At 40.7% G+C, this 21,404-nt stretch overlaps 1 protein-coding gene and 1 long non-coding RNA gene across 3 annotated transcripts in view; one reads left to right on the top strand and one right to left on the bottom strand.

Moving 5' to 3' along the window:
* The window catches only part of FYB1 (FYN binding protein 1), a 102,803-nt gene extending 91,045 nt beyond the window's left edge, over positions 1-11,758 (bottom strand). Inside the window, 2 exon segments of the mRNA XM_030330789.1 lie at positions 8,674-9,835; positions 11,740-11,758. Of these exon segments, the coding sequence (XP_030186649.1) occupies positions 8,674-9,808 (1,135 nt within the window). The 5' untranslated portion in view covers positions 9,809-9,835; positions 11,740-11,758.
* A 4,417-nt stretch (positions 11,759-16,175) lies between these two features.
* Positions 16,176-21,066, top strand: LOC115524482. Of its 2 annotated transcripts, XR_003972115.2 has the most exons (3): positions 16,176-18,299; positions 19,225-19,385; positions 20,815-21,066. It is a non-coding gene; the product is annotated as an uncharacterized LOC115524482 (long non-coding RNA). The 2 variants fall into 2 exon arrangements; XR_003972113.1 differs by lacking the exon at positions 16,176-18,299 and having other exon boundaries at positions 18,311-19,385.
* Positions 21,067-21,404: the final 338 nt, after the last annotated feature.

Below are 21,404 nucleotides of genomic sequence, written 5' to 3'. Positions count from 1 at the left end.
AATATGTATTTGTATTTGATTTTTAGATTTGACTTTCTAATTTTTCTTTCTTAAGTATTTGGCATTTCATTTTAATGCTTTTCCCTCTATGGGTTACATGACTATTTTAAGACTTAAATAATTTAAATCAAATTTGGTATATACTAAACATCTCATATGCATTTTATACTTTATTTATGGGTAAGTCAGTCACTATAAAAGAAAATATTTATGTTGTAAGTTGCTGTATCTTCTTTGATCTAACACAGATCCTATGTTGACATAATGCCACTAGATTAGGCAATATTTCCATATTTTCTTTTGTAAGCAGCTTAAAAATATACCAACTTGCTGCTTGATCACAGGAAGTTATTACAATAGGATAAATCATGGCATGTTGCTCCAAACTGGGTTTTACAGAAATTTCTCTTCCCTAACTAAGAAAAGCCATAGTCCCTCATACAGATATGGTTGACTATCACTATAAAGAAAATTTCCCCTGCAGATTAGATGACAAGTATGGACCACTGTTGTGCTAAAACTAATATTAAAAGACGAGCTGGCACCTGAACAGTTAAGGAAGAAATTTAAAGCCAAAGAAAGCACAGAGCAAGGAACCAGGAAGTAAAATATGTGGAGGGGGCTTTTCGATGACAAAAATGACTTAGACCCTGAAGAGAGGAAGCTGCCTTCCTCAGAGGTCAGCCCCAGTGTCCTCTCCTTCTTCCGGCTCATTTTCCTCTCCAGTACTCCATTCTTCTACTAGTCTCAGTATAAAGTAATTGGCTGTTAAAAGCTTAAAATATAACTACTCTCAGGGAGTTTTCAGGTTTTTAGAGGTCAGACACTACCCACACTCCAGAGGTAAACTCCCATCAGGTAGCTGGAACTCTCCCTTGCCCTTCACCTTGATTGTGACCTGAAAAACTCTTCAGGATCGATTCCTGGAGTGGTCATCGGAGTGTCTTTGACCAGCCAGCATAGTCCAGAGGATACGAAACAAGCAGTGACCATGCACTTCACATCAGTCTTCTTTCTGCCTTGTGAAGGAGTGCATTGATGGTTCCTTTGGAAGTGTTGCTGATAGCTAGATCATAACTGAAATACTTATTTAATATTAATTAACGAGGGAGACTTACAGAATGTCCCTCCTCCAATTCCAAAATAAAATAGTAAAACTAAAATAGGGCAAGATAGATAATATCCCAAACTCACTTTAGTGGCCATCACCCATAAAAATAACATAGTCGGATAAACATCAACAACTATTGGCCTAGGGGAAGAAACAGAAGGTGCCATAGGAGGCAAATAAAGCTTTCCACTTGTTCCCTAGAATGAGGAGCAATACTGGGGGAAAACAGTGACTTGATTTGATTAATTTAAAATTTTTAAAGTTTGTTTGTTGAGAGAGAGAGAGAGAGAGAGAGAGAGAGAGAACATGCCAGGAAGGAGCAGAAAGAGAGGGAGAGAGAGAGAATCCCAAGAAGTTTCCTCACTGTCAGCCCAGAGCCCAACATGGGGCTTGAACTCAAGAACTGTGAGATCATGACCTGAGCCAAAATCAAGAGTCAGATGCTTACTGGACTGAACCACCCAGGTGCCTCCAGAAGACACTGATTTTAGAAAACCTGTGAGTTCTCCTTAGTACACTCCAGGTTGGAGAAGTGGGCTCAGGGGTGAGTGAACACTCTGGGGAAGGTCAAGGAGAAACCTATAGCGTGAAAGCCCTAAATACCATGACAGCATCAATCAGAGGCAGAAGGGGGATGAGCCACCATGATTGGCCTTGCCCTGGTATAGGAAACAAAATGAAATCTCAGAAAATAGAACAGCATCCAGCCCTCAAGACCAGCACAGCTATCTTTTGCTCCACAGAAGAGTGGATTAGAAGCAACACTCAGAGCTGGTGAATTGACCATACTGGATTAGAACACATGCATTTGTCACCCATCAGCCAGATCTAAAGAAATTGGTGTGACCTCTATTCATATGGAACAGAAAATCCCCAAAAGCAAAGAGGAACATCTCTCAGAAAATACTGATGATGGAGTGATTGACACTAACATACTTTGGCTAGGTTTTTAAACCTTAAAGACAGAGGTTTCTTTGGGAATCCAGATAGAAAAGATAATCACGTTCAGAGGGGGGGAAATTCAGGGTGGTCCCAGACTTCTCCACAGTAAATTTAAATGCCAGAATGTAAAAATAAAGACCATGTAGATTGGTTATAAAAATGATGAAAACATTAGATAAAAAAATGCCCAAAGGTTACTGTTGGGATAAGGCAGGTTGTTTGTGAGAACAGGGTTTAGACTGAGGAGCTGGTTTATCTTAGAAGAGCAGAAGTTGAGAACTTAGAGAGAAAGATGAAGAATGGGAAGCTCTTAAGATTTGAACAGTGGCTTGTGGGCTTTTGTGGTTAAGAGAGGGAATGCTCTTTCAGAGGCATTTCTGCTTTATTTTATTTATCTTTTTGAAATATTTATTTATTTATTTTGAGGGAGAGAGTGCAAGTGGCAGAGGGCAGAGAGAGAGAGAGAGAGAGAGAGAGAGAGAGAGAATCCTAAACAGGTTTCACACGGTCAGCACAGAGCCTGACATGGGGCTCAATCCCACAAACGGTAAGATCATGACCTCAGCAGAGATCAAGAGTCGGATGTTTAACTGACTGAGCCACCCCAGCACCCCAGGCATTTCTGTTTTAGAGTTAAACCCAGGTAAGCTGCCCAATTAACAGTCAATGGTTCCCCAGAAGTTTCAACCTGGAACAGAAGATCCAGAGGTCTTATGGCAAACTGCTTTCCCAAAGACCAAGGAAGGCAAACGAAGTAGAGTGGGCTCAGGATGGAGCCGAAAGTAAGAGTGACAACAGCCACAAAATGCACATCAGACACATGGACAGTGAGCTAGCAGAACAACGTGGCCACCTGAAGCCGACCCATGCTTCACTTTCCGTCTGTGTACCATAGAGCTTTGCCTTTAACTTTTCAGTGTTCTGAACTGGCCCAATCTGTGAGATGTTTCAGAAAATGTGCCTGGGTACTGGCACAAAACCAGACACTCAGATCAATGGAACAGAATACAGAACCCAGAAATGGACCCACAAACATATGGCCAACTCATCTTTGACAAAACAGGAAAGAATATACAATGAAATAAAGACAGTCTTTTCAGCAAGTGGTGCTGGAAAAACTGGGCAGTGACATGCAGAAAAGCAAACCTGGACCACTTTCTTACACCAAACACAAAAATAAACTCAAAATGGATGAAAGACCTCAATGTAAGACAGGAAGCCATCAAAATCCTCTAGGAGAAAGCAGGCAAAAACTTCTTTGACCTTGGCCACAGCAACTTCTTACTCAACATGGCTCCAGAGGCAAGGGAAACAAAAGCAAAAATGAACTATTGGGACCTCATCAAAATAAAAAGCTTCTGCACAGCGGAGGAAACCATGAGCAAAACTAAAAGGCAACTGACAGAATGGGAGAAGATATTTGCAAACGACATATAAGATAAAGGGTTAGTATCCAAATCTAAAAGAACTTATCAAACTCAACACCTCCAAAAAAAAAAAAAAAAAAAATCCAGTGAAGAAATGGGCAAAAGACATGAATAGACACTTCTCCAAAGAAAACATCCAGATGGCCAACCAACACATGAAAAAAATGCTCAACATCACTCGTCATCAGGGAAATAAAAATCAAACCACAATGAGATACCACCTCACACCTGTCAGAATGGCTAACATTAACAATTCAGGCAACAACAGATGTTGGCAAGGATGCAGAGAAAGAGGATCTGTTTTGCACTGCTGGTGGGAATGCAAACTGGTGCAGCCACTCTGGAAAACAGTCTGGAGGTTCCTCAAAAAACTAAAATTAGAACTACCCTATGACCCAGCAATTGCACTACTAGGCATTTATCCAAGGGATACAGGTGTGCTGTTTTGAAGGGACACATGCACCCCCATGTTTATAGCAGCACTATCAACCATAGCCAAAGTATGGAGAGAGCCCAAATGTCCATCGATGCATGAATGGATAAAGAAGATGTGGTATACATATACAATGGAGTATTACTCGGCAATCAGAAAGAATGAAATCTTGCCATTTGCAACTACATGGATGGAACTAGAGGTTATTATACTAAGCGAAATTAGAGAAAGACAAATATCATATGACTTCATTCATATGAGGACTTTAAGACACTTAACAGATGAACATAAGGGAAGGGAAGCAAAAATAACATAAAAACAGGGAGAGGGACAAAACAGAAGAGACTTAAATATGGAGAACAAACAGAAGGTTACTAGAGGGGTTGTGGGGGGGGGGGGTGGGCTAAATGGGTAAGGAGCATTAAGGAATCTACTCCTGAAATCATTGTTGCACTATATGCTAACTAACTTGGATGTAAATTTAAAAAATTAAATTAAATTAAAAAAGAAAAAAAACCCAGAAAACGTGCCTGGGATCTGTTTTTAGGTTCCTTGTTCTTAGATTCCAAGTGTACAGTATTATATCAAATGCCTGTAGAAACTCTGCTGTAAAAAAGTCTACTTACCACCCCCTCTCCCCAACTTTTAAAATGTGTTTGAGCATAGAATCCCTTTCCCTTGTAATGGTTTGGAGCAGCACACATTGATATAACGTGATGTATAAATATCCAATTTTAGAGAGAGATAGTTTAGGGTATATGAAGGAGAATCGTGCCTCCTCCTATCCTTGCTGCTGAAAATAGCCCGGGCACCTTTAGGTTCCAAACTACTGCTGGCTGGATTAGTTGAAGCGATGCATAAGCAGGTATGGAGGGGTAAGTCACACCATTAGCCTTTTGCTAACACCCACTGGGACCCTGGCCTTACCTCTTCAATTGTCAGGATGCTTAACTGATCATTCTTAAAGCTAACATATAGAAAGATGAGCTTAGTTTCTCTCCAGTGTTAAGAACAAGACCAGGAAAAGGGTTGGATGGAATATTTCCAAGCAGATTTATTACTAACTCCCACATGCAAACCAACAGTCAAGCCAGGGGATCTTAACAACCAAAACTTTGCTGGTTGGGCACACACTCATGCTTAGGATGAACTCTTCTCACCGCTGGCCCAGGAAACAAAAGGAACCAGAGACAAGGTTAGTTTAGAAAACATTTTGATATTTTGGATTTTTTATCTTTTGAAAGTTTAGGCTTTTGTAATCCCAAATGGTTCTGGGGGAAAAAAGTTATTAGCTTCATGTTCAGAAAAACAGTATGTTATATTCGAGCTTATGGTTTACTAGTAAGTCAGTCAAATAGATCTATAATATAGACCCCATGTGTAATATTCATTTCACATGGAACCTCTATTCAATGGAATGCAAGCCTATTGACAGGGGTTATCTAATTCGTTAAAGTAATTGCTAAGCTATAGAGAATATTAATACTAAAATCTGATTAAATAGACTTTGGTGAGATGACAGACCCGAGCAATGAACAAGAAGGTATTATTTCTATGCTCCAAATAAATAATGTTAAGCAGACTGGTGTCTGTCTTCATGTAGCTTACGGTGGTATTTGTAGTTAAAAAAAAAAAAAAGTTTCAGCCAAAGAAGAGAGAGAGAGGGAGAGAGAGAGAGAGAGAGAGAAGAATGAGAATTCTTTGAATATCCCTTATGCCCCAATTATTATCTCAAGATATCCTATGTTTCAAGAGAAGGAGCCTAGCAGGGAGTGCGGTGAGGGGGACCCTAGCCTTGGAATTAGAGACACCCAAGGATCAGCTCTGCCCCTGCTTAGTCATGGTACAGCCTTGGGCAAATTACCCAACATCTCTGAACTTTAGTTTCCTCATAGAATTCTTATTTCGTTGGGTTCTTGGGAGGAGCGAACAGAGTAGTGTGTATCTGGTATGCAACAAGTCCTCAATAAATAATACATATTTTTGATGGACAATATACTGGACAAAGATGATAAAAGATGGAGAGTAGGTCTGGGGAAGAGGTTTAAGGGGTTGGATGTGAACCTGGAAAGGAAGGAATCTGGTAGAAGGCCAAGAAAAAATAGTTTCAGAGCTTTGAAAACCTGCAGAGTAATTAGATGAAGCATTGGTTAATTCGAACACTATATAGTTTCTAAATCTGGTATATTTTTAACCTTCTTAAGTGCAATGCTAAATTCCTTAGTGTAGTTTGGGAAAAATAGCAGTGGTAGGATCAGGAGTCAGCAGACCTGCCTGTTAGGAAATTCTCAGTGTTCAGAAAATAACATATAAGTCACCTATACAAGCTTATTTTTTGCAGCATTGTTTTGAAGAGAAAAGGTTTGGAAACAGTACAAGTTCTTCTATCGATTAGGTAAGTCATTCATTTACCAGACGATTATGCAACTCTAAAGAATATTTAGTTACCTCTTATTAAAATATGAAAAGATATACAAGATTTTTAATTATTTTTTTTAAAAAGCAAGGATCAAAGCATTGCATATAATGTCCTACTTCTTGAGTATAAAGCCAAGGGGATTAATATCTATGTTTACATTTGCTTACATAGACATAAGGAAACTGGATGGACATAGAAATTAAGAAAAGTGGTTTCTGTGGGGCAGAGGCTGAGAAGACCCAGAAAATGACAGACAAGGACTGTATATCATTTTATACTTGTTTTTTTTTTTCAGCCAGATGTAATTTCTATTTTAAAAAAAATCAGTTAAAAAATTTAAACATTAAAAAAAATGTGAATGCTTTAAAGGGGTGTTACCCACAATTTAAAGTTAGGAATCTGCTTGCTTTATCCTGACACTAACCTGAGGTCAGTTCAAATCAAGAAGGACTGAGTTTTGATTTGTGAAAAAGGTGGATGAGGAGGGAACTGCCTCACTTTTGGAGGATAATATATTCCAAGGGATCTGAGTTAGAGGTGGGATACATTATAGAAGGAGTTAGAGTCTAAATTGTGTCGTGGGCACTTGAGCAGTAGGGAGGCAGGTCAGCGTGGGGGAAAGGGAGAAAAGAAGGCAAGGACCCACTCTGCCTACTGGGCAATTTGGCCTCGGTCCCTTGGAACTTTATCGCACTGGTGGTCAGCTCAATACTGACCAATACTGACAGTCCCTTGCCGGGATTGTAGAGCAGTGGACTCCATTAGCATTTCAACAGCATGACACAAGACAACTGGTTACCACCTCAAACCTGGGAGTTGAGTGGAAATAAAGATGGAGAACATGGAATAAAACGCCCAAGGATTTCTACTTAACATCACTAAGTTTCCCTGGTTTGATGTTAGAGGTTAGACGGAGGTTATGATAGCTAATTTTTTTTTTTTTTAAATTTTATCTGAGGCACAGAAGAACTAAGGGAAGTCAGAGGGGATCTTTTAGAAATTGTCACAAAAATAATGTTTCTGAGTTATGGACCAGTATTAAAATGAGAAGGTGACAGATGAGGAGGACACAAACGTGACAAGGCTGAATCCTTCTAGAAGATGGATAATCATGGCGTCATTTCAAATGTGCTTTCTACAGTATAGATTAATGGGGGATTTGATCACTAATCTGTTGATCAACAGCAAGATATTGATCTGAGGAAGATGATAGACTGCAAGATGCTTCTGCAGAACCGAAAAAGAAAAACATACTTATACTTAGAACTGCTTTAATTAGGCCATATTTTTGTAAGGAAGAAAATATGTCTGATAGTGGTGTGGTCACTATTCCACAAGCATCCTTTCTCCACCTTCCCCAATAATAAACAATAATTGCACATTATTGGCCTAAAATATTAATCATTTCAGGTATAAGTGAGCTTCCATTGTCACTCTGCAGGGTTACAATGACGTGGGAAGTCAGGCCACTTGGCATCAAGTTATAGCATGTGCCATAGGATTGTAACATCTCCGGAAGAAAATTAAGCTATTTACCCCGAAGGAGACTAAAGTGTCCCTTTGGCTTATCCTAGTTAGGTACTACTTTAGGAATCAGCAAAGTTCAGAAAGATTTATGTCGAGAAATAGAAAACAGCTGAACTACAAAACAGAAAGTGGCATTTCCTGAGCCCTGTTTCCTCTCTTATTTGAATATTGGGCTTAGGAAACGCATGATGACATTTTGGACATTTAAGATCACTTGGAAGCGGTTTTCTCAAGCTCTGTACTATTGACACTGGGCTGGCTATTTTGCTGGGGCAGGCTGCCCTACGTGGTCCCAGATGTTTCGCAGCCGCTCCGGCCTCTATCTGCTACCTGCCAGTAGCAACCTCCGGTAGTGACAATCACAACTGCCTCAAGACATTGCCAAATGTTCCCGGGCATCAGAATTGACCCAGTCTGAAAACCATCAACCGAAAGGTTTGCTCATCTTTTTGTCTAACTCTTTTGTGGCAGTAAGGGGAACACACCTTAGCCTTATCCAACAGAAATGAAACCCAGCTAAGGAACTAAATGAAAGCAAAACCACTTATCGATCAAGTGGATATATTTCCCTTCCCACCCCAAAAGCGGCCCACCAAGGCACTTGCTCACAGAACTAAGGATTTTTGCCTCTCACACCTCCCATACTGAAGCAAAAAAAAAAAAAAAAAAAAAAAATGCCAAAGAAAGGTCACCACATGCCAGGAGTCCCGGTGATGGAATCATTCCTTGTTATAATTTTTTTTTCCCCAGAAGGTAAAACACCCTCTGCTGTAGAACAAAACTTGTTAAATAGCGAACGAGAAAAAGAACTCACTGTTTCCAGAAGTGGCTTTGCGGAATCTCGTCAGGTCAACATTTGGGGGTCTGCTGGGCTTTGGTGGCGGTGGGCCCAGGGTGAACAGGGGAGGCAGGGGCTTCTGCCTAGGGGTGGCTGAATTCTTGTCTCCCTTTTCCTTCTCCTGACTTTGGCCCCATGGCCCTGCCCCTGTCAGCTTAGAAGGCGTCTTAGGGAACTTGGCAGGAGGAGCCCCAGAGGCCGGGTCCTCCTGATTCATTTTGCTCAGGAAGACGTTCTTAGCAGCATCTATCTTCCTATCTTCTTTTTTCTCCTCAGCATTTTTGGAGAGGCCTGGGCTTCCTCTGTTCACGGCAGGTTTCAGAACCACGCCAGGGAAAGGTGAACTTGACGTCTCTCCTCCCGGGTCTTTATTTTCTTCGTCATGCCTTGTTGGTTTTAAAGGGGTCATTTTGGACTTGGCTCCAAGGGGGGTCGGGAGGCCTTTCTGTAGAGACGCGTTCTTGGTGGCGTTCTCGTCTTCATGGCTGTCATCGCTACTCAGGGATGGCTTCTGGCCAAAGACGGGCTTGGTTAAGAGGGGCTTGGGGTCGTGGTCTTGGGAGGCTGACCCAAACTTGCCTTTAACCCCAGCCAACTTGGGGAACACTTGCTTCTGCTCAGTTTCCTGGGCTGGGGGATTAGAGCCCGGCTTGGGGCCTGGTGGCTTTAGGTCGTGGTCTTCGTTTACATTGTGAAGCAAAGGCTTATTCCCATGGGGCCGGGGAAACACAGGTTTGGAATCTTCCTTGGGCACATTGATGGGCTTGAGGCCTACAGGTTTTGGAAATCCCACTTTTACCTCAGGGTCTCTGGTGGCTGAGTTTGCCGGTGGTCCAAATCTTTGGCCCACTCCCGTAGGCTTTAGAAACGGGGGCTTGGGCTCCTTGTCAGGCTTCTCCTCAGATGAAGGTTTCACTGCCAAAGGTGGCTTTGGGGACCCAAACCTAGGTACGTTGCTAGGTCCCACAGGAGGGCTGGCACTTCCTTGGTTGTTGAATAGGTTCTTTTTAGCTTGTACTCCTGAAGGTGAGCTTTGCCCCGCGACTTTGAAGGGGCGGCTGTTGACAGAGACCTCCTCCGTGGGGTTGCCCCCCGTGTTAAACTTCGCCATGAGGGACTTCACATCTGCTTTTGTGTCCTACAAGCACAGGGAACAAAAACTAACTGAGAGCCAGAAGTCTCACTTGCACAATTTAAAATACTACACTCTAAAGGGCTTCCTGGTTTGAGGCTTGCAGCGTCCCTGATTGGTTAGGAAGACATTGTAACACTTATCTTCCTCTATGGCAAAATAATCTGTGAGAGTTTCTTGAAGGGGAGGGCTGTTGCTGTGCATAGAGTGTTTTGTTTTGCTTGTCTTAGACTGACTTGTCTATTTCTGTTTAAGTTACAACTTACCTTTTGTCTTTCTCCAGCTCTCCTGTTGGATTTCTTCTAAAACTTGGTGTGTTTCTCCTTTGTTTTACTTGACAAAATATGGAAGTGACTAATAAGGGACTTCTTCCATATTTTACAGTCGGGCCTCTTAAACAGAAACTGCACTTGAAAAAGTGAAAATAAGTTCTTCTATAAATCCAGCTGGCACGCTTTCTACAGCACGGCCATGTTTAACATCTCTGTGGTTTGCAAGAGGACTTCTGGTCCCATCCACGTTTAAGGTGTTATCTGCTTGAGAACTGAGATGTGGCGGAAAAGCTCACTCATTTGAATAAGTAAATAGTAAGTGAGTTTTTCTACTTATTTGTAAATACTGAGTGCTGCTGAGTCAATTGGAACCAGACTAGCAGGCAGAATGTGATCACCTCCCAAACTGGTCCTCTCTTGGGAACCCACGGGGAAGGTGACCAGGAAGCAGTAGAGACTGGCTGGGAAGTCTCACATCCAGCCTTGTCGTTTCTCCAGTCTCCTCTCTTCTAGAAGGACATTTAACACTCCCTCTTAGAAGGCCTGCTGCACAGTTTCTGTCCTTGTCTAGAATTAGGATATTACTCAGTAAAGACAACAAATAGTTACCCTTCTCTGAATATAATCCCATGTAGTCTGGAAAAATTCATGGTGTGTTTGCTCTTTCTTTCCAAAGCAAGGATTTGACATTTTCTAGTTGTTCTAGAAATATTTGAAAATCTGAAGCATCAAAAAAAATCACTGAAGATACACCTGTGGCCGTGACAGTTTCCATTTTTGTGCTTTAATATTCACCTAGAAGATGTTTTATTTCTCTCCACTACCACCTATCTGGCCACATGTCCAAATACATCTCACTTTTCAATGCCCTACTCCGTACCACAAAACCAGATCGTGGGCTCAATATATGGAAACTATTATTAGAAATATTGGGGGGCGCCTGGGTGGCTCAGTCGGTTGGGCGGCCGACTTCAGCTCAGGTCATGATCTCTCGGTCCGTGAGTTCGAGTCCCACGTCGGGTTCTGTGCTGACAGCTCAGAGCCTGGAGCCTGTTTCAGATTCTGTGTCTCCCTCTCTCTGACCCTCCCCTGTTCATGCTCTGTCTCTCTCTGTCTCAAAAATAAAGAAACGTTAAAAAAAAAAAATTAAAAAAAAAAAAAAAGAGAGAAATATTGGGGCGCCTGGGTGGCTCAGTCCGTTAAGCGTCTGACTTCGGCTCAGGTCATGATCTCGCGGTCCGTGAGTTCGAGACCCGCGTCGGGCTCTGTGCTGACAGCTCAGAGCCTGGAGCCTGTTTCAGATTCTGTGTCTCCCTCTTTCTCTGACCCTCCCCTGTTCATGCTCTCTCTCTGTCTCAAAAATAAATAAACGTTAAAAACAAAATTAAAAAAAAAAAAAGAAATATTAAGTAGCCTATTCAAGGGCTCACAGCCAGGAACTGCGAGCACAGGAATGTAAACTCAGGCGTATCTAGGGATCTGAAGTCCACAAATGGTCTCATTCCTTCTTGTATCCCCACAACACGTGGGCTGGGGTCTGACACCTTCAGGCTTCTAATGCATATTCGGGGAAATAAGGGTTGGCAATGAGCTGAATGAATACTGCGACTTGCAATTTAAAAGAAGTGGTGCCCTCACCTGGAGTTTTTCTTTGTTCCAAACCACAATGTATGTGTGGTTGCAGGAAGGGGGAAGGGAACCTAGGTGCTAGGAGGAGAAAAGCAGATGAGAGCACCATTTTCCAGTTTGAATTTGCTCCTTTAACTTACTACCCTATCTTCAAGTTGCTGAGAACATCTTGTTTTTTACGTTGTCTACCTTGACCACTCTTTGTCCCCATATCTTCCAATCCTCAAACAATCCCTGAAGGCTGTAGGCAGGAAGACAGCAGGACTAGGGAGAGTTGGGGTGCTGGGGGATAGAATGGGAGAAGATGGGTCCTTCCCTGTGTCCTCCCAAGGAGATCACGGCTGCAGAGACTTCAAACCCTAACACAAGATGCATACAGAAGTATTAACACAAAAACGTGCTCCCCATCTGTAAGAAAGTTGGTCTCTGGGGAAGAACTCCTTTATTCTGGACTCATTTTATATTTTGCAATGTATATTCTAGATCTATAATTTATTCTAGATTTATAACAAGAAGCTACATTGCAGAGTGGTTAATAGCACAGACTGGGGAGCCAGACTGCCTGGGTTTGAATCTTACCAGCTGTTGAACTTAGGGCTGGGGACATAAGGTCTCTAGGCCTTAGTTTGCTCAGTTCTATCATAGGAATAACAATGCAGCTTCATGGGGCTATTAAGTCGATTAAGCTAATAACTGTAAGCGTGCTTGTAACATCAGAGGGTCTCCTAGTTTTATACCGCAAGGGAAGCCTTAGGAATCATCTAGTCCTCCTCTCTCACTGCACTGGAGAGGAAAGAGCAACTAAAAGATTACGGCAATATCGTACTTAGTGATCGCAACTGCATATCTTGGGTTTCATGGGGGAAAACCCATGAAACAAACAAACCCATTGTCAAACTCCACGTCCTGGTTTTACAGTAGAAAATATGGAAGTGGTTGATTCAGAACTGGAACTTAAGTCTCTTAGCTGCCAGCCCAGACCCAGGAGGCCATGCAACATCATGGTTAATAACCCAGGCTCTAGGATTATTGACTTGGGTTCAAATCTTGATTTTGTCAATTACTGGCCATGTGACCTAACAAGTTACTTAACCTCTCTGAGACTCAGTTTTCTTCCTCTGTAAAATGATAATAATAACTCTCCGTTTTTCACAGGGTTTTGTTTTTAAATCAAGATTAAATGGATGAATGCATGTAACATTCTTAGATCAAGAATTACCTGTACTGCACAGCCAATGATTGTTTGCCAACCTTATTTTTTATAATTCACTAGTCATATGATATCATTTTCTCCAGGTGATCAAATTCTGAAGTTATAATAGTTCACATTATGGTTTTTTTAAAAAAAATTCTTTTTAATGTTTATTTCTGAGAGAGAAAGAGAGGTAGAGAGAGTGAGCGAGCATAAGTGGGGAAGGAGCAGAGAGCGAGGGAGAGACAGAATCTGAAGCAGGCTCCAGGCTCTGAGTTGTCAGCACAGAGCCTGACGCGGGGCTTAAACTCATGAACTGCAAGATCATGACCTGAGCTGAAGTTGGACGCTTAACCAACTGAGCCACCCAGGCACCGCAGTTAATGTTATGTTTTAATTTAATTTAATTATATTTATTTTATTTGTTTTGAATTTTAAAATGTGAGTGTAGTTGACACATATTACATTAGTTTCTGGTGAACAACATAGTGCTTTGAGAAGTTTATACATTATGCTATATTATGTTCTTTTTTAAATGTTGTTTTTATTTATTTTTTTTTAGAGAGAGAAAGTGCATGTGTGTGAAAGGGGGAGGAGCAGAGAGAGAGGGAGAGAGAACCCCAAGCAGGCTCCACCATCAGCTCAGAGCCTGATGTGGGGCTCAATCCCATGACTGTGAGATAATACCAGAGACATCAAGAGTCGATTCCTCAACAGACTGAGCCACCCAGGAGCCCCATATGTTATATTATGTTGTAATTTTAAATCAATGTGACTGAAACACACATACTGCTGGATAACATAATGGAGTTATTGTGTTGGAGTTTGGTTTACCCACACTCTGAAACTTTTCACTGAATGTTGAAAGATAGAGAAAGAAATAGTAGTAAGTTCTTACATAGGATGGACACTTTGAAGAAACAGGAACTGCTAATAAATCTGGCAAATCAGTAGGCCAAACTCTACAACTATTTAATCACTTATTCTGACTGCTTAGCTTTAGGAGTTGTTTGATCATTATCATTGTTTTAAGTTTATTAGAGAAGATTTTCAACATCCAGATTTGCCCTTAATCTTAACAATAATAGCTAGATTTCTTGCATAATGGTAAGGATAGAAAGGTAAAAATGATAAAAAAATTTTTTTGACATTCTTTCATCCTGATTTCATTGCCTCACCAGAGGTAACCACTGTTCTCAGGGTCTTATGTATATTTCTAAGCTGTGCATATGCAATTATACACACACACACACACACACACACACACACACACACACACATTCTTCCTGTCCCCACTTTTTGCACAAGTGGAAACCCTTGCTTTGCAGTTTGCTTTTTTCCAGAACTGATAGTTGCTACATACGAGCCCAGCTGGATATATCACAAGCAATCATTCTGATTGCTTGGTACCTGTACAATTCCAGTGGTTAAATATTTTCAATATTATCTCTGTCATCTTCCCTTACAGTTGATCCACATCAGTGCATATTATTGGCACAATTTTTTAAAATAGGTTTTTATTTTATTTTATTTTTAGAACGGTTTTAGATTTACAAAAGCACTGAGAAGATGGTACAGGGAGTTGCGTCTGGTTTCCCTTATTAACACTTTACATTAGTTTGCAGAACCTTTTTAACTTTTAATGATTTAAAGATTGGGCCCTACTTATTCCTAAGAAGAGGTATTTAAAATCTGGAAGACCTTTTGAGTTCAGGATATTTTAAGTAAATCAAACATTTCATCTCAAATTACTCAAATTTCTTTTCCAAAGTCATTTGAAGCAATTCATTATGATTTCCCTCTGTACCTACATTTCCATCTACTTATATAATGTTTAGTACAAACAACTCCCATCTCTTGCTCTATAATCACACAGATGTAACTGTAGAAATGCTCTTGATAGAAATGAATTTCCTTTAGCCCCCATATATTTTCCCCTTCCTCAGAATTGTGTATCTTCACTGGCATAAACTTACCACGCTTTCCACAACCCCCAGGGAGGAGGCTGTGAGTGAAAATGCATTTGCTACATCCGCTGCATTGCCAGTTAACAACTCCAGATTCCAGAAAATCTTTCTTTGCTTTTAGCAACTTATGTGAAGGTAATGGATCAAGTACAAAGGCTGAGATGACATTTAGGACAGGCATCAAGAAACTGAACACATTAAGAAAATGTTCCCCTTTGTAGCTAGTTTGTCTATGTATTTTCATATCAAAAATTAAAAACACTTTATCACTGTTGATGATAACAGGGTTTTGCTTAGTTTGGGATTTATTTTTATAGTACTCATACTTTTAAACATATCTTGGATATTAGGTGAATCCAGTGGTTCTCAATGAGAAACATTTTTGGCAATGTCTGGCAAAATCTTTGACTGAGATGACTGACCAAGGGAGTGTTCTTGGCTTCCAGTAAGTAGAAGCCAGAGATACTGCTGAACATCCTACAATGCACAGGACAGCCCCTCAACAAAGAATTATCAGTCCAAATAGTGCTGCGGCTGAGAAGCCCTGAGTATATCTATCACTCCTGGATTATTGAAAACACTTTACCAGAAAGTCTGCTTTTGATTTTTGTAATAGAATATAATCTAAAGCCTATAAATACCTGTGTGAAAACTAAATAATACAAAAAAGCTGTTGCTAGAGATTGTTTTCAAAGTTCCATGTCTTTGAAAGTGTCATCTTTGTAAAGTTTCATTTATAAAGCGCACAAAAGATAAAACAGCCATGAATCATGGGGAACTAATGAATTTAAAATAATTGAAGCCTGACTTTACCTCAAGATGTGTTTGTGTCATTTTTGAAATTTTTTTTAGTGTTTATTTATTTTTGAGGGAGAGAGACTGAGTGTAAGTGGGGGAGGAGCAGAGAGAGAGACACAGAATCCAAAGCAGGCTCCAGGCTCTGAGCTGTCAGCACAGAGCCCGATGCGGGGCTTGAACTCAGGAACCACGAGATCATGACCCGAGCCAGAGTCGGATGCTTAGCAACCGACTGAGCCACCCAGGCACTCCTCTTTTCTTTTTAAAGAGACTTAATCTTCTATACTCAGTGAACTTGGAAAAGAGAATTGCTTTAATCTGAAAACAAACTTTCTTAAAACTATTCATTGTCAGAGATTACTTAATAAAACCACTCTACTTGCTATTAGTTGTAAAGACAGAGTTAATAGAAGTTGGTTGAAAATACAGTACTTGTTATAACTTCTCACAAGATGATAGATGGCAGGTTGGGCACTAGAGACAGTGAAACTGCAATACGCATTTTTCATCCCCATTAACGCTTTCTAAATATTGAGGTACCTAGTGGATTCTAACTTAAGTACACACTGTGTCTACTCTTCTTCCCCAGTGAGTTGTAAGAGCAGGGAACTGTTTTTATTTTTCTTCCTCGAAAACAGCCCCCCTCTGCCACCACTCACCCAAACAAGACCTCCCTAATGCCTGGCACATTTCTTTCCATAATATCTATCACACATACTGGCTGATGGGCTGAGTTTATTTGAATTTCACCATGATTGAGCCCACACGTGATAGCTGGGGACATGATTTCCTTAGCTTCTTGAAGGGTGTTGAACCCCTCTCATGAATCTGTTTTTAAGAGCTCTCTGTCTCACAGAGTCTCTACCTCATTGTGAATGGGCCATGATGGATTCCAGTTGGCTGAGCCTCCGAGGTCGGAGGAGCACCAGGCCCCTCTTCAACAGGATGTGGGAACATGCTCCTCACCACAAATTGAGTTCTCGGGGCAAGCTCAGGCTCTGCAGAATGGGCAAGGGCACAGGTAGGAGGAGCTGATGGCGGAAGCGGTGGGGGAGCCCTCACAGGACTGTCCGTGGCTTGTAAAGGTGAAGATGGAGCTGCAGACAAGCCTGGCAGCCAGCCTCCTGCTGTGAGGCGTAAAGGAGGAAGAAGAAAACACCTGGCACGAGTGGGGTCTCTCTGGGAGCTGTGTTGCTTGGATCCCCTCAACACAGGTGAACTTGGCCATTTCGCTTCAGGAGGCTGGCCTAAGTACCTTAGCAGAAAACCTCTGCATCATTATTCCCCCTCGTATCACCTCAGGCACCTGTTCTGAATCCTTTCCTTGTTCCTACTGTGTTCTCTCTTCTAGAGGGAATTGAAGTAGAGGAAACGAGATAGTTCAGCAGCAAGTAAAGCTCAGCCAGTGATGGCCCACTTTCCAAATTCTGTGTCACCTTGGACTCTCAAGGTATATTGATGCTTTAGGCTTTTATGTACCTTCTGTATTTAAAATCGGGCTTGAAAATCACCATCTTTCTACAAAGTAGAGCCTTCAAACCTTTCTGGTTATCCTACCAAATAGCTCCTGCACCAACACGGTTCTGACTTTGTCACGGCTTCTGATGGCTTAAGCAAAATGGATCAGGAACTTCACTGTGACTTCTTACATGTTTCTGAAGTTTGTTCTGCTATAAGTTGTTGACTCCTTGATGCTAATGGAATGGTGACAGGATGTAGAGAATACGAAGTCAGATGTTGGTGGTAGGGAATGACAAACAGCCCCCAAACCGTTTATTTTTGTTAGCCATTTTGCATAGCTTATATAGAAAATTTAACTTACATTTGCTTACTGTATAATTCACTCAGCCTGAGTTAACTAAATATATCAATTAGAGGATAGTCTCTGAGGAATTTACATTTTGGCTAACAAACTTGTAGGTAATTGAAGTGTTTTCATAGATGTCTTACTAGCGGCTTATTTGGATCTTAAGACAATATTTAAGTACACTCCATTATGTGGAGTTCTTTCATTTTTCCTGTGCCTCCAACTCTATCATCTCAAAGAGATCTTAATTTCATTTACTATTTCTAGTGGTTATTCTACTTTTATATATACGTAGTACACACCAGCAAAATAAAACTTACTTTGCTAAAAACATACGAGATCTAAAATAAAAACGCTTGATGGCTGAGAAAGATGCTGTTTGACCTGGGAAAAAAATAACATAGAAATGTTCTGCTTCCTTTTTTCTCAGTCTCCATGTTCCCTGCAGCACAGACACAAACACACAGACACACATAGACACGGGAGCCTGGGCTGTGAGTTCTCTCTCTGCACTTGACAGGAAGTTAGAAACCGAAAGTGTATGGTCTACATGGAGTGGGCTGGGGTAGGGAGATGAGGCCATCTATGGGGTTTTCTAGAGACTTCCTTCCCAGCATGTGAAAGTCCTGTGAGAAGAAATCGGCTCAGAAGAGGAAGGTGTTGACAAGTTAATCAAGACTGGTTACAGTAAAGGATCCGGAGTGTGAATGGAGGAGAGTGAACCTAGCCATTAGAAGTGAAGGATTATGAAAGATTCCACAAACAGAAAGGGAAAATTTGAAACCCCACTCTACAGAACATGGCGGTATGAAGCCTTCCCTTCGTGTCCCCCTTTGCATTCCTGCTCCATCTCTCCTTTTGAACTTTGAAAATAATGCATTCAGTATTTAGTAATCAGGATTTAACAGTGCGTTCACCTCACACCTCTTGCCTTGCTTCTCCTCTCCCATAAGTCACAGTAACAAGACTGTGTCATGAGGTGAGCAACTTCTCTCACCTTTGTCACCACGGGACTTGTTAGAGCAGGTTGCACCCTTTCTTATTAAAATCGTGCTGTTCTCAATTTCAGACTTTTCACGGTGTATATCTTGCTCTTAACACCAGCTACCCTCTTTCCCCTGGTCCCTCATCTTTCCAAGGTGCTTCATGGCTTCCACTGCTCTGGGCTTTCACTTATCCATTCCTTCATACATTCCTTCATTTTCTTCTGAGAGAACTGATGACTCCTTGCTAATGTGCCAGTAGTTGTTGGATGTAGCACATAGCCACCATCTAGTCTAAAATTTGTGCTTATTAAGATTACTCATTTCAGGGTCCAAATGCCCTCAACACCCCCCCCCCCCAAACTATGTACACTTGCGTGATTAGCAAAAATTTCTAGAGTTTGGCATTTTATATCTGTTCTAATTCTATTATTAGACCTAATAATCACATTTTAAAACAAAATTTTACATACAATATCTTATTTGATCCTCTCAAAGCTTGATTTATTCCTATTGTCAGAGAAGGAAAAACCAAGCTCCAGCACATGGTAGAAAAGAGAACTAAACCTAGGTTTTCTGACTCTAAATCCCATGTTTGCCTAAATACATCAGAGGAATCATGACTTTCTTTCCTTCTTGTATGGTTACAAGTTTGAGTTTGAATCCTCAGCTCACATAGAAGACAAATTTCTCATTCTGATCCAAAACGTCTTCCACCTAACCTTAATGATTTACCTTCTGCCCAAGAACCCTTCATTATGGCAGGTGGTGTGTTAGTACTTGTTCTACCCATGGTCGCGACCATAGCAGATCTAAGATGAGCAAGGAGACAAAGCAAGACAGGGATATGGGGCCTGAGGCCAAGACATCCTGCTGGACTTTGCAACATCACAGGCAATCTGAAAAGGGTGAGAGAAGACAAAACAAACAACGCTGCTGGCTGGCTTTATTTTTGATGTTTGGTCTCCGTGAGTGTCACATCAGGGTGGGATGTTTACTTGGATGACCTATTAGGTCTCTTTTCTCCCCAAACAACTGCCCCCTAGAGTCAGGGACATGAATAATCCAATCGGCAGTTCAGGGGCCTGGGGCACCATTCGGTTCATCCATTGTCCCCCTGGGATGGTGTTTGTTATTCATCTGGCTGCAGAAGGAAGTTGAAGGGTGTGAACTGATCTAGCCAGGGAAGGAGGCTATGATTTGGGAAGGCCCAAGGCAAAAATCAGATTGATAGCAATGAATTCATATAAAATAACTCCTTTTGTCTGGATAAAAAGCAATGTGTATACACACACACACACACACACACACACACACACACACATACTGTTAACATCGATGGTTCATTCAAAGAACAGAAATAAAAAATTAAACATACCAAAATCCCTTCTTGTTTTTATGATTTTTAAAATTCTGTGGTTTTCCTAAAGAATGAAAATACGACAGAGAAAGTCACCTATTATTTTAAAATAAAGATATCCTTTAATTAAAATATTTAACCACATGAGCTATTTCTTCACACCCATTAGGATGGCTATTATAAAAAAAAAAAAAAAACAACCCCACCAGAAAATAACAAATGTTGGCAAGAAATGTGGAGAAATTGAGCTCTTGTGCATTGCTGGTGAAAATATAAAATGGTGAAGCCACTGTGGAAAACACCATGCTGATTCTTCAATCCAGCAATTCCACTCAAATAAGTGAAAATGGGGACTTGCACAGATATTTGTACACCCATGTTCATAGCAGCGTTGTTCACAGAAGTCAAAAGGGGGAAGCCATCCAAGTGTCGACGGTGGAGGAATGGATGAAGAAAGAGTGTTAAATGCACACAATGGAATGTTATTCAGTCTGAAAAAGGAAGAAACTCTTTAGTGCTACAACATGGATGAGCCTTGAGGACATTACGTTAAGTGAAATAAGCTAATCATAAAAAGAAAAATATTGTATGACTCCACTTATCTGAGGTACGTAGAGTAGTCAAATTCATAAAGAGTGTAAGTAGGATAGTGATGATCGGGGGCTGAGGGTAGGAGGTGATGGGGAATTAGTGTTTAATGGGCATAGAATTTAGTTGGGGAAAATGAAAACATTCTGGAGATGGATGGTGTTAATGGCCATACTATAGTGTGAAAGTACTTATGACCATGGAATTTTACACACTTAAAAATGGTCAAAATGGCAAATTTTATGTTGTGTATATTTTACCACAAAAAAGTGGTGTAAATAGTTGACTAGTATCTGAAAGATTATTAAATTAAATGAAAACTCTTTGTAAATGATACAATTGTTTTGATATTTTTCCACAGTGGGATATTTTCTTTCTTTTTACCCTAGTTTTAGTAATTGGAAGAGGAAAATGAACGTGACTCGAAGTGGAGGAGAAAATGATCTTTCAACAAGATCAAGCTTTTTGAAGACATTCTACTGTCCGGATGAAATTTTGTTTGATTGAGAATATTTTTTCAAAACTTTTAAGATGTTTTAAATGACTTACATATAAATGTGGCAAAAATGTCACAAAGGACCAATGTCATATCTCTAATATAAATAAAAACAATAAAAAATTACTTGAGTGGTATAAGCACACCTCACTGACTAAAGTTATTTTTGTAACTGATGGGTTAAATAAACAAAGGTGTTTTGGATGGTCTCCTCTGACACGGGACAGGGAAAGTTAGAAGCACAGGGTATGGTACAATCACCTTGGGAGATTTTTTTCAAGCAGCTCATTGTATATGACCCATCCTATCCTGCTGTGCTCATCTAAGGGTTTCTTTATGCATAAGACAATCACCAGCCCTGCCAACCATGAGGACAAATGGGAGCATGTGGCATGTTGGGATACCAAAGTGATTATAAACACTAATAATGAACTATCAGAAAGAGAAATTAAGAAAACAAACCCATCTGCAATAAAATATCTA

This window comes from Lynx canadensis, chromosome A1 (assembly GCF_007474595.2).
Source record: "Lynx canadensis isolate LIC74 chromosome A1, mLynCan4.pri.v2, whole genome shotgun sequence".
Taxonomy (NCBI): domain Eukaryota; kingdom Metazoa; phylum Chordata; class Mammalia; order Carnivora; family Felidae; genus Lynx; species Lynx canadensis.
This window is presented reverse-complemented; position numbering and strand designations above follow the sequence as displayed.